Below are 13979 nucleotides of genomic sequence, written 5' to 3'. Positions count from 1 at the left end.
GGAGGGACTTGTGAAGGATCACACTGAGGATGCGTCTGACTGTTTCTCATCTGGTTCTCACAGCACGTCACCCCAGGGCCCCACCCAATGCAGTAAATGTCTCTGAAGGGGTCAGAGCGTGCTTGCCAGGCCGACTTCCTTTTTAAAACCCCTGACTCAGACAACTGGAAGGACTGATGTTGAAGCTGAAACTCCAATACTTTGGCCACCTGGTGCGAAGAGCTAACTCATTTGAAAAGACTCTGATGCTGGGAAAGATTGAGGGCAAGAGGAGAAGGGGATGACAGAAGATGAGATGGTTGGATGGCATCACTGACTCAATGGACATGAGTTTGGGTAAACTCCAGGAGTTGGTGATGGACAGGGAGGCCTGGCATGCTGCAGTTCATGGGGTTGCAAAGAGTCGGACATGACTGAGCAACTGAACTGAACTCAATTAGAAATAATGAGTGTTTCAGTATTTTACTAACAAATGAATTGGCAAATGAACGAGTTATCTGGTAAAACCTCCTCCTTCCCCCCATTTAGCATCCACTGCATGCCCACCATGGTGGCGGGGGTCTAACATGCTCTCCCAGCTGAGTTCTCAGCGACTCGGAGCCTTGCCTCCAACACAGCTACCCTCACAACTGCTCAGGGGCAGGAGACTTCCCTTTCTCCACAGGGCGAGAGAGAAGCTCCAGTTTGGATGCCATGGCCACAAGGGCACGCCAGGCCTTTATTCCTTTTGGAGGACGGTACTGATTCTTCTTCCTGGGGCAGAGCCCATTCCACAAAAGCCCTGAGTGGGGCCTCAGTATTATGCAGACATTGCCCTGTCCCTCAGACTGGTGAAGAGGGCATCCTGCCATCTTTGTCAGCAGACAGACTCCAGGACTAAGACAAAAGCCCATGGTGGGTCCTTCCTTTGGCACCAGCTCCCTACAGAGCGAGCCTGGGAGGAGTCAAACCCCCACACTGCACCCCCTCAGTGTCTGCAGTGAGGTGGGAATAGTATCAACACTTGGGGAGGCACTGAGGAGGAAGACAATATTTCAGGCAAAATACTTTCCTTTGTTGAGCACCTCTGCCCCCCAAGAAACATGGTACCAACTGTGCACCACGTCTCCATCTCTTCAGTGAACATGGCGGTGACTGACTCGCTCCCCCTGGCCTTGGGGCAGGCATTTGTGCGAGCTCTGAGTCTCATTCCTCTAGGTGCAGATTTTACATAATCATGGCTATGCATTAACATCTCTTTATAGAATGTTTACAGTCACTAAAATGGCTCATGCTTTTCCTGCAGAATTGTAACAGCCACTCAGGGCTTCTGCCAGTCAGAGGGATCTCTGCCAGATCCCACTTGATCTGCATCAGGAAGGCTGGATTCCTAGAAGTCCCACCTCAGCAGACCCTGGATGCCGCCATCCAAGACAGGCGACTGCACTGAGTTGCCCCCAGGTCCAAGACCCACCCAGGAGAAAATATCCCCTCAGAAACAGACAATCCTCTTCTCATCTTCAAAGACCTTGGCCTCCTCTGGCTTTATCAAGTTTCCATTTAAGCTGTTGGAGAAAAAGAACACAAGTAAGTGAGGGACTACTGTATACACCTTCCCAACATGTGTTCCTAACACACACTCATGCTTCACACAGCCCTGAAATTCAAACACTTTTTTCTTTTTTAAAACTGAAGTATAGTTGATTTACAGTATTGTGTTAATTTTAGGTGTAGAGCATGGTGATTCAGTATTTCTGTACATTATTTTTCAATGCAGGTTATTACAAGATAATGGGTATAATTTTCCTGTGCTACACAGTATATTATTATTTTATAATATAGTAATTTGTATATATGTTAATCTCATACCCCTGATTTGTTCCTCACCCTTTTGGTAACCACAAGTTCATTTTCTATATCTGTGAGTCTCTTTCTGTTTTGCATATATACAAGCATGTGTATTATTTTTTTAGATTCCACATCTACCTGATATAATAGTCTTTTTGTGACTTATTTCTTTTAGCATAATATTCTCTAGGTCCATCCACTTTGTAAATAGCAGTATTTCATTCTTTTTATGGCAGAGTAACATTCCATTGTGCATATGTGTGTGTACATATATATTATGTGTACATATATATGTACATATACATGTGTGTTTATCACATATTAACCCAGTCATCTGTTGATGGGCACTTGGTTGCTTCCATGTCCTGGCTATTGTAAATAGTGCTGCTGTGAACACTGGGGTACATATATCTTTTCAAATGAGTGTTTTATCTTTTTCTGGACATATACCCAGGAGTGCAATTGCTGGATCATAGGGTAGTTCTACTGTTAGTTTAAGAATCCTCCATATTGTTTTCCCTAGTGGCTGCACCAATTTACATTCCCACCAACAGTGCATGAGGGTTCCCATTTCTCTATATCCTCTCCAGCATTTAGTATTTGTAGACTTTGATGGTGGCCATTCTGACAGGTGTGAAGTGATACCTCATTGGGTTTAGATTTGCATTTTCTAATAATTAGTAATGTTGAGCACCTTTTCATGTGCCTGTTGGGAATCTGTAAATTGTCTTTGGAAAAACGTCTATTCAGGTCTTCTACCCATTTTTTAATTGGGCTGTTCTTTTGATGTATGAGCTGTTATGTATATTTTGGACATTAATCCCTTGCCAATTTCATCATTTGCAAATACTTTATCCCATTCTGCAGGTTGTCTTTTCATTTTTTTAGGGGTTTCCTTTGCTATGTAAAAGCTTTTAAGTTTAATCAGGTCCCATTTGTTTATTTTTGCTTTTATCCATTTTGCCTTAGAGCTCCATTTTTAATTCCTAATGTCATATTTTATATCTCCCTGCTTATCCCTTTATTTAGTATAGTTATAGTCATTTTTTTCAATTTTTTCATCTTTAATCCATGTACTGGTTTAAGCAATCTTCAATCCTCAATATATATTTGCTTTTTCTATTGGTATTTTCCCTTTGCTATAGCTTCTTTTCCATTTAGAGAAGATTCTTCAACATTTCTCTTAGGGTAGGTTTTGTAATGGTGAATTCTTTGCTTTCTGCTTCTCTGAGAAATTCTTATATTCTAAATGATACTCTTCCTGGGATTAAGTATCGTAGGTTGATACTTTTCCCTTTCAGGACTTTGAACATATCACGCTATTAACACTTCTTCTGGCATGCAAGGTTTCTGCAGAGAAACCAGCTGATAGCCTGCTGGGGATTTCCTTGTAAAGGACTGTTTTTCTCTTGCTGCCTTTAGAATTCTTTAACTTCTGCCATTTTAATTATGATATGTCTTGGTGTGATTCTGTTTGAGTTCATCTTATTTGGGACCTTCTGTTATTTCTGTTCCTGGATATTTGTTCCCTTCTTTAGGTTTGGGAAGTTTTCAGCCATAATTTCTTCAAATACATGTTTTATTCCCTTTTCTCCTTCTGGAATCCTTACACAGCAGATATGGGCACATTTTATATTATTCCATGGATCTCTTATGTTGCTTTCATTTTTTTTCTGTCTGCTATGTTGATTGATTTCCATTATTTTATCTTTCAGATCATTTGGATTTGTGTCATTTAATCTGCTATTGCTTTTACAGTGAGTTTTATCTCAGAAATTGAATTTTTGATTAGATCTTTTTATAGTTTTTGTTAAAATGATCTGTGCTTAGATCAGTTTTCTTCATTCAGTTAGCATTTTTATTACCAGCTTTTTGGTAATAAAAATTACCAAAAAGACCAATTATCTCTAGTTCATTACTTTTCCCAGGGGGTTTCTCTTGCTCTTTCAATTGGGAGTAGTCCCTCTGCTTTTTCCTTAACTGTTTCACCTAAATTCACTGAAAGAGAGAAAAGTAATCTCTTGTGGTCATGGAGAGGTGTTTTTATGTGAGTGTCCCTATGTAGACCGTGTGTGCCCAGTGTCTTTGGTGTGAGGACTGGATTTGACTGTGAATGCCAGCCATGTCTTCTTCAGTGTGCTGGCCACCATCACCTTGATGGAGTGTGGCTAGAACTGAAAGAGCTAGAACCTGCACAGGAAGTGATGTGGGACCTCCTCTCTGCTCAGTAACCATCACACAGGGCAGGTGCTGGAGCAAATGCCCTGAGCTTTGGGCTAGAGAGTTGGCTCTGTTCCCTGTAAGTGTATGTTTTCCCTTCTCCCTGCACTGGGGCTTGTGCATTTAGAGAGGTCTGATGCCCCACCTGTGTAGGCGTCTCACATGCAGCCCAAGGTCATGTTTCTTCCCACTGTGGTCATGCCAGATCTAGAGCAGGGCTGTGGCATGGAGAGCCTGGAGCATCTGCTTGGCTAGCAGTGGGGGTCATGGCATCATGGCCGAAGCAGCTGTGTTGCCATCAGACATCGGGGCTGCTTTAGCAACCACCCAGCAGGCGCCTGGGGGCCACGTCTGTCCCTAGATCAGGTCTTCTGCCAGGACTTGGATTCTCTAGATCTAGTGCCAATCTGTGGTGTGGAGTGAGTGGGCCTGGGGTGTTAGCTCAGCGCGGCTTTGGGAGCACAGTGAGGTGGCAGCCAGTCGGGCAGACCTCTTTCTGCCCTGTCTGGTGGCAAGCAAGCACCCACACACTCCTCCCAAGTGGAGTCTAGGTGCTCCAGCCTTTCTCTCTGTCATAATGGCTCTCCAAGCAGCCAAGGGGGCTTGTCTCCTCTGCTCGGGAGCCCAGGACTGGGACACCCAGTCTCTGGTTCAACCCGCTCACTTCCCAGGCTTCCTTTTCCTCTTAGTCCCTTTCCTGGGGTGCCATCGTCACCTGATTCTTTTTTTCTCCCATCCTACCTGATTACATGGGAATCTTTCTTGTAGCCTTGGTTGTATAGGAGTTCTCCTGCCAGTTTCCAGTTTTCCATGAGACTTGGTCTACACTTGGATGTGTTTTCAATGTGTTTGTGGAGGGAGGGGAGCTCCCCATCCTCTTACTCGGCCATCTTGATGACTTGTTTGATATTAATCCTTTCCAGATGGCCAACAAACACACGAAAAGATGCTCAACATCACTCATTGTTAAAGAAATGCAAATCAGAATTTCAATGAGGTATTACCTCACACAAGTCAGAATGGCCATCATCAAAAGAAATCTACAAATAATAAATGCTGGAGAGGATGTGGAGAAAAGGGAACCCTCTTGCACTGCTGGGGGGAATGTAAACTGCTAACAACTACTATGGAGAACAGTATGGAGGTTCCTTAAAAAACTAAAAGCTATCATAGGACCCAGTAATCCTACACCTAGGCATCTACTCTGAGAAAACAATTCAAAAAGGTACCTGTGCTCCCGTATTCACTGCAGCACTACTGAAAATAGCCTCAAGGTCCATGAACACAAATGGATAAAGAAGACGTGGCATATAATGAAATATTACTCAAACACAAAAAGGAACAAAACTGGGTCATTTGTAACAATGTGGACGAACCTAGAGTCTGTATACAGAGTTAAGTCAGAAAAATATATTAATGTATATATATGGAATCGAGAAAAACAGTACTGGTGAACCTATCTGCAGGGCAGGAATAGAGATGCAGGCATAGAGAACTGACTTGTGGACACAGTGAGGGAAGGAGAGGGCGGGACAAACAGCGAGTAGCACTGACATATGCACGCCCATGTAAAACAGACCGCTGTGGGGAGCTGCTCCTCTCAGCGCTGTGTGACGACCTCAAGGGGTGCCCAAGAGGAAGGAGACGTATGTATACACACAGCTGATTCATGCTGTTGTACAGCGGAAACTAACAACGTTGTAAAGCACTTATAATCCAATTTAAAAAAAATCCCTTCATGGAGCTACCGTCACTCCATGGAATGGGTCTGAGGTCACCAACAGCCTCTATAAAACTGAATTTAAATGACATTTTTCAGGCCTTATCTTTCTTGATCTTCACAGGCATTTCTTCCTCCTCCTTGAAACACTACCATCCGTTTCTTGGCTTGATATTTACATCTGATCACTCCATCTTCTTTTTTATATTCTCCTCCACATAACCTCTAAATAATGGATTTCCTCCAGGCTTGGGGCCTGGCCCTCTTCCCCAGAAGAACCTCATCTATCCCTGGCCTCATCTGTATGTCAGTGACCTGGGTGAGACCTCTGTACTCCGGAGCCTCTTACCTGGTTGACATTTTCACCTGGGTGCCTCACAGTGGGCACCTCTCCCCAGGGGTCCCTAGCTCCATGAATGGCACCACTCTTCCTCCAGTTGTGCAAGTTAGTAACCTGGAGGTTAACCTTCCCCACCTTCATATTCTGTCACGAAGTTTTGTTTCCTAAATATCCCTAGCATGGCTCCCTGGAATCTCTCCACATGTTCCCCACCACCGTCCTGATCTGAGTACCTATCACCTCTTCTCTGCCCCACTGTGCTGTCCTGCTAACTGTCCCTTGACGTGGCCTCTGGCCTTTACCATCTTTCCTACGGAGCCAGGGTGGTTTTGTTTTGTTTTTTTTTTTAAACAGTGTGGCTCTGAGCACATCCCTCTTTGCTTGAAACCTTTCAATGACTTTCTACTGCTTTTAGGATAAACACCAAAAATATGCAACAGGACCTATAGATATTTCAGGGTCTCGTCTCCACCCTATCACCTCCACCTCCTGTGGCCCTTCCACACTGTTCTTCAAAGGTACCACATTCCTTTGTGCCTCAGGACTTTTGTACATGACGTTCTCCTTCCTAGAACACTTTCTTCCCACCTCAACTGATGATCTCCTATTCGTCCTTCATGGCTTAGTTTAAATGCCACTTCCTTCAGGCGACCTTCCCTGAACTCTCCTTTGTATTAGGTTCCTGTCTCAGCTTTCCCCTCTCCAGCACTCATCATGATTGTCATTAAATAATTACTTGAATAATTTTTTCCTTTACTGTGTCTTCCTCACTAGATGTAAACCCATGGAGCAGGTCCCTCTTGCTCACCACTGGATTCTCAGAATCGTCACAGCACCTGGCACTCACTTGTTACTCAACAAATTAAGATGCCGTGCTTTCCCTGGGGACTCTGCAGTGACCATGACACAGGCCCTGCCCTCAAGGAGCTCACAGTCTGGAGGAGACAGCCTCACAGAAAGCTCTTACAACAGAGTGTGGTTAAGTGCTGTAATTTATGACACCGGGTCATCGAATACTGCTAATTTTTGTCTTTGAAGGCATAACTCATGGAGAGACTTCATATCTCAAGTTCTTTTTGAACAGGGATGAGGCAGACATAAATGTCATTACAGATAAGAGAGTCCGAGGAGATGGCCCAAGGTAATCTCTGCCAGTGGTGACCCTGGGCAGAGCCTGACCCCAGCCCTGGCAGCCCATGAAGTGAGACTTCTGGGATGAGCCAGGGACTGGAGTGAAGCCACTCCTGGGCCAGCGCCTGAGACTTCCTCCTTGTCTTCTTTTCTAATCCTTCCTGACACCAATGCCTTGTTCAGGTTCTACACAGCATGCCTTAAAGACTGATACTTAGTCCTATACAAATAGTTCTTTGTGTAGGAACACTGGTCTTTGGTAGGCCATTTCAAGCTAGTCAGAATTAAAGCAGCTGCATGTCCTTAAACCATCCTAACCAGTCACTGAGCAGAGTGGAAGCCAGCTGTGGTCCAGACTGTCCTTCAGCCTGGTCTCCTGTCCTCTCCCCACCTCTATCTGCTGTCTTCAAACAACAGAGTCAGCAGCAAATGCAGTGCTTCGAGGAAAGGATTCCTGGCTGAGCAGTAGGCTTGGCTTTGAAGATGACTTGGTACAGCCCCTCCATCAATCTGTTTGGAGCCTGGGATCTCTTCTCAAGCATAATGTTTTCAAATATTTTTTTGGCTTTGCCTCCAAATGAGAACATTTTACATTGTGAACCAGCATCTATGCTGGTACACATTTATACATACACACCCACATCTGAAATTAGATTATGAAATATCTCATAGTGTGCACACAGCATTCTGGTGTTCTACTCCATTTCATTCTTTAAATAATGCTAGTTACAACCTACCAAACCAAAGTCTCTGTCCTCCAGGGGAACCCGGCTCTGGCCCCTGCCAGGCTTTCCATGTTGGTCTGAGCCTCACACTCTGCTGGGATGTCTCAGGCCAGGCCTGGGGCAGAGAGCAAATTCCAGAGCTCTTGGGGGTCTGGGTTCAAGGACACAGGGTCCCTCTGTTCTCAACTTGGTTACATCAGTACTGAGGCAGTCAGGGCCCTTTCTGTTACTAGTGGGACACACATTCCCTCAACCCCCCTGAATGTACTCCAGGCCCAGTCCTACCTGTGGTGGAAGAGGGTGGAGGCTGCATGTGTCCCATGGGAGGCACGAGAAACGCAATGGGGCACAACATTGCAGTAAGGCAAGCCATGGGCTTTCCTTCTGCTGGCATAAGCGAGTCCTCAGAAGAGAAACAGGAAGTTGGAAAAGAGTACATTCAGCTCAAATACAGCCTGGAAGCCCAGAGAGGAAAAGAAGATGCTTCCGACTCCAGGCCATCTCTCAGTGGGAATCAGTTCTCAGTCTGTCTGCCCCTGTACAATCTAGGACGGGGACTGCAGAAGAGTCCTGACTATGAAGTCACAGCCTTGAACTTCAGCTTCTCCTCTTAGGTGTGACCTGGGTCTGGGCCTCAGTTTCTACATCTGTGAAATGGAAACAGTACTACCTACTTTCCAACAATCTGTAAAGATGAGAAATAAATGCACATTGCCTTACATTGTGCATAGCACATAGTCAGTGGTGCTAAGTAAATAATCACTGTTGTTACCACCACAAAAAGTGGTAGATCAGTCTTACCAAATCTCCATTATGCCAGTGTTCTTCTGTAATGCCTCTGCCAGCTGGGCAATCCCCTTGGCTGTGATCTGGTTCTGGATAAGCCTGAAAGAAACACATACCTTTTGTATCAAGTTATACTGGATGAACTCTGTCCACGTCATTAGGGGGTTGGAAGGGTATGATGGAATGAGAGACAGGGTCAGGAAGAACTGAATCCATTTAACTTTCAGTCTAGCAAAGATTGTCTAGATCAGACTCATGAGAATAAACAACATGTTTTAAAATGTTTAACTTTTCTGATGGGCAGAAGACCTAAAGAGGCATTTCTCCAAAGAAGACATACATATGGCCAACAGGCACATGAAAAGTCGCTAATTATTGGAGAGGTGAAAATCAAAGCCACAATGAGGTACCACTTCATACCAGTCAGAATGGCCATCATTAAAAAGTCTAACAACAATGCATACTGGAGGGGATTTGAAGAAAAGGGGATCCTCCTACACTGTTGGTGGGAATGAAAATTTGTGCAGCCACTATTGAAATCGGTATGGAGGTTCCTTAAAAAAACTAAAAAAATAGAGTTGCCATAAGACCCAACAATCGCACTCCTGGGCATATATCCAGATAAAACTATAACTTAAAAAGATATATGTGCTCCTATGTTCATACAGCACTATATACACTAGCCAACACAGGGAAACAACCTAAATAGCCATGAGATGATACAGAAGATGTGGTATTTATACACACACACACATATATATATACATTGAACTATTGCTCAGCCATTAAGAAGAATATCATACTAAGCAGAGAAGGACAAATACCGTATATAGCACTTAGCGGAATCTAAAATATTACACAAATGAACCTATCTACAAAATAAAAAGACTGCACAACAAATATAGAGAACAGACTTCGTGGCTGGCAATGAGGAGGAAGGGTGTGGAGGGAAGGACTGGGGACTTGGGATTCGTAGATGCAAATTATCATGTACAGGATGGTAAACAACAAGGTCCTACTATAACAGGGAAACTACAGTCACAATCCTGTGATAAACCATAATGGAAAAGAATATGAAAAACAACATGCAGGGAGCTTCCCTGGCAGTCCAGTGAGGTAAGACTTTGCCTCCCAGTGAAGGGGATGCAGGTTGGATCCCCGGTTGGGGAGCTACAAATCCACATGCCAAAAACCCAGAACATAAACAAGAGAAGCAATATTATAACAAATTCAGTAAAGACTTAATTTTTAAAAAATATATAACTGAGTTACTGTGCTGTACAGCAGACATTAAACATTGTATTAATATATAAATTATACATCAATAAATTTTTTTAATTTCTGTATATTTTTAGCATAATCTGTATATTCACATGTAGGTACTTTTACTACATGAACATATATATGCATGTGTGCTTGACACTTTTCATTGTTTGGAGACTACCAGTCTGAACAACAAATTCTAAGGAACGTATCTGGGAACAGGCAGTCTGATATCTCCTTCCAGGTAGCTGGAGAAAGGCAAAGCAGCTTTTAAAGTTAAGTATTTTTAAAGAGCTAGGCTTTCTCTTCTTTGAGGGGGGGGAAAGGCTTCCAAAATGGTGCCATGTCCTATCCAACATCTGAGAGGGAGGGAGGGAGGGGAAACTATTCATGAGTCCCAGTGGAAAAGCATCCAGATTGGGGCCTCTAGGAGTATACCCCATTATGGTGGGTAACAGTGACTCAATGAAACGAAGGTTTCAGATAGAGCTGAGAAGCCTGAACAATTCCTGAATTGCTCCCCTGGGAGGCTGTGCTTCTAGCCCACCCAGGAAAAAAATGCAGCACAAGTCAGTGATATGTCTACTTTTTTTTTTTTTTAATCATCACGGGTTCACTCCTCTCCTCTGGCTTTTTGTAGATAAAGGCTGCAAATGCACTTGACCTTTAGAAATTTTGGGCACTGATCCAAGAAGGCAGCTACATGAGGAAGATGAAGGCCTGTATTACCATGACTGATGAGATTTCAGAAATTAAGCCAATCCCTTCCAAGGAAGCAGTATAGCATGGTTAAAAGCTCTCCTCATATACAATTACACCTACTCCCCACCTTCCAGCTATAGATCCTTGAAGAAGCTCTCTGTTCTTCAGCTGCCTGACCTATGAGAATAACTAAGAGAACCCCACAACCCTGAGTGTGTGAGTTTCAATAGGCAGATGGGTATGAAGTAGTTCTCAGTCTCTATCATGGTGCCCAATGCAAGTTCTTGTCACCATTCCTGCCCAAGCACACAGGAACAGGCAGCCATGCTGTAGCCAGGACCCAGTGACTGTTGCCACATCTCCCACAGACTGGGGCCCCGGGTCTTGGTGCAGAGGTGGTAACCTTCTGGTAAGCATGACCACAGTGTGACTTGGACTTTTTGCAAAAGGAGCAAAAATAGAACCTGGAAGTGGGCACAGAGTTCTGCATTTAGTTCAATTCCGCTATTTCCTAATGATCCCTTCCATGGTTGCAACCACTGGCACCACCTACGCCTTGCTGGAGGTAGGCTGAGCTGCCTGCAGCCTAGACCTGGCAAGAGGCTGGGTAGGAGGAGAGGTTAAAAAGCCTGGCAGTGCTCAGGCCCACTGGCTACCTTCACCCTGGCCAGTGTGGTCTGTGCTCGCACAGAGTGAAGACTCACTCTCTAGCCCTCTCCTAACTGTGTTCTCCCTGGAGAGGCTGGCCTGACACCTAGGGAAGGGCATAAAAGAAAGTCTACAGGTCAGAAAGAAAAGGAAAAAAAAAACAAAACAAAACATGTAAAAGAAACACACTGGGCCTATATATATATATATAGAAACTGACATGATGATCTAAAATTCACGTGGAAATGCAAGGGACCCGGAATAGTCAAAACAATATTAAGAAGAACAAAGTTGGAAACACACACTTCCTGGTTTCAAAACCTTATTACAAAGTTACAATAAGCAAGACAGTATGGTCCTGGCATAAGGATAAGCATATGGCTCAACCAGAATAGAAAGTCCAGAAATAAACTTACACATTTATGGTCAACTGATTTGACAAAAGTGTTAGGGCCATTCAAAAGGGAAGAGTCTTCAACATGTTGTACTTGCACAACTGATTATCTAGATGCAATAAAATAAAGCTGGACCCCAAATCTCATACCGTACACAGAAACAAACTCCAAATGGATCAAGGACCTAAATGTAAGAGCAAAACTGTAACACTTAAAGGAAATCTTTGTGACCTTGGATTAGGCAATGATTTCTTAGTAAGACACCTAAAGCACAAGCAACTAAAGAAAAAATAAATTGGACTTCATCAAAATTAAAAACTTTGGTGCTTCAAAGGTCACTGTGAAGAAACTGAAAAGAAATATTTGCAAAATTGAAAAACTCTACAGAGAGGAGGAAATATTTGCAAATCATCTATCTAGTAAATGTCTCGTACCTAGAATATTTAAAGAATCCTAACAACTCAGTGGCAACCCACTCCAGTACTCTTGCCTGGAAAATCCCATGGACGGAGGAGCCTGGTAGGCTGCAGTCCATGGTGTCGCTAAGAGTCAGGCACGACTGAGCGATTTCACTTTCACATATTGGAGAAAGAAATGGCAACCCACTCCAGTATTCTTGCCTGGAGAATCCCAGGGACAAAGGAGCCTAGTGGGCTGCCATCTATGGGGTCACACAGAGTCGGACACGACTGAATCAACTTAGCAGCAGCAGCAACAACTCAGCAATTAAAAGGCACATAACCCAACTTAAGGCTTCCCAGGAGGCACTAGTGGTAAAGAACCCACCTGCCAAAGCAGGAGATGTAAAAGACAAGAGTTTGATCCCTGGGTGGGGAAGATACCCTGGAGGAGGGCTCAGCAACCCATTCCGTATTCTTGCCTGAAGAATCCCCATCAACAGAGGAGCCTGGTGGGCTCAGCAAAGAGTCGGACACTACTGAAGCAATTTACCACAGCACAACCCAATTTACAAATGAACAAAGAATGTGGAGCCAGTTCTCCAAAGAAGATATACAAATGGCCAATATGCACATGAAAAGACACCCAACATTGTTAGTGTCAGGGAAATGCAAATCAAAACCACGATGAGACAGCACTTCATTATTCCCTAGGATAGTATGACCCCAGAAGACCTGTGTTGGTGAGGATGTGAAGAAATGGTGACCCTCGTACATGACTGCTGAGAATGTAAATAGCATAATCACTTTGGAAAACAGTTTATCAGTTAACAAAATAACCATATAACCCTGAAATTCTATTCCTAAGTATATACCCCAAAGAAAACATATGGTTACACAAACATGCACGAATGTTCACAGTAGCATTATTCATAACAGTCATAAAGTAGAAACAATCCAAATGTCCACCAACTGATGAATGAACAAAACTTAGACTATCCATACAGTGGAATATTTAGCCATAAAAAGCAATGGAGTGCCGATACATGCCACAGCATAGATGAAGCTTGAAAACTTATGCTACTGAAATAACACAGAAACAAAAGGCCCCATATCATACGACTGCATCTCTATGAAATGCCCAGAAAAGGCAAATCCACAGAGACTGAAAATAAGATTAGTAGATGCTAAATCCCACAGACAGAGGAGCCTGTTGGGCTATGATGGTCCATTGAGTCACAAAGTCGGATACGACTGAGGTGACTTAGCACGCATGCAGGAACCAAGGGAGAAGAAGAATGGGGAGTGGTTGCTTAATGCATACAAGTTTTGGGGGAATAGGGGAGGTGGTTAGATAAAATGTTCTAGAGTTAGAGAGTAGTGTGGCTGCACAACCTATAAATATGCTAAAAATCACTGAATTGTATACTTCAAAAGAGTGACTTTTATGGTATGTTAATTTTATGTCAAAGTTGTTTTTTTTTTTTTAAAGCACAGTGTTGAAATCTGAATTACCATAAATGTTTCAATGTCTGGTTGACTTTCAACATCTCTGCAAAGCTCTCTGCCACTTCGTCATCAAGTTCATTTTTGGTGAGCCTGTAAGAAAAAGGAAGAGTGGACTCAGGGCAGTCAGTCCTACCTGGTATCCTTCCTTCATTGTGTTCCTGGCCCAGGAGTCTCCAGCTTATGCTGCTAATCACTTGCTGAGAACTCAGCAAACAGCCAGGCTCCAAACCCAGCCTCTGAGCCCCAAAGACAATAAATGGAGGTTCATTTCTAGTGCAAATCCTTCACCCAAGCTCCTACTTCTTGGCCCTGCTG

The 13979-nt window shown here is 43.6% G+C and overlaps 1 protein-coding gene across 1 annotated transcript in view; it reads right to left on the bottom strand.

The window, feature by feature from the left end:
• Positions 1–591: 591 nt before the first annotated feature.
• Positions 592–13979, bottom strand: part of NOD1 (nucleotide binding oligomerization domain containing 1) — a 41421-nt gene continuing 28033 nt past the window's right edge. The window contains exons 9-11 of the mRNA XM_055590484.1: positions 13671–13754; positions 8765–8848; positions 592–1544 (exon numbers count right to left, since the gene is read on the bottom strand). Coding sequence (XP_055446459.1) covers positions 1472–1544; positions 8765–8848; positions 13671–13754 — 241 coding nt within the window. The 3' untranslated portion in view covers positions 592–1471. The remainder of the gene's footprint in view (positions 1545–8764; positions 8849–13670; positions 13755–13979) is intronic.

Source organism: Bubalus kerabau, chromosome 8, assembly GCF_029407905.1.
Source record: "Bubalus kerabau isolate K-KA32 ecotype Philippines breed swamp buffalo chromosome 8, PCC_UOA_SB_1v2, whole genome shotgun sequence".
Classification (NCBI taxonomy): domain Eukaryota; kingdom Metazoa; phylum Chordata; class Mammalia; order Artiodactyla; family Bovidae; genus Bubalus; species Bubalus kerabau.
The sequence above is the reverse complement of the archived record's forward strand: the minus strand, read 5'-3'. Positions and strand labels throughout refer to the sequence as shown.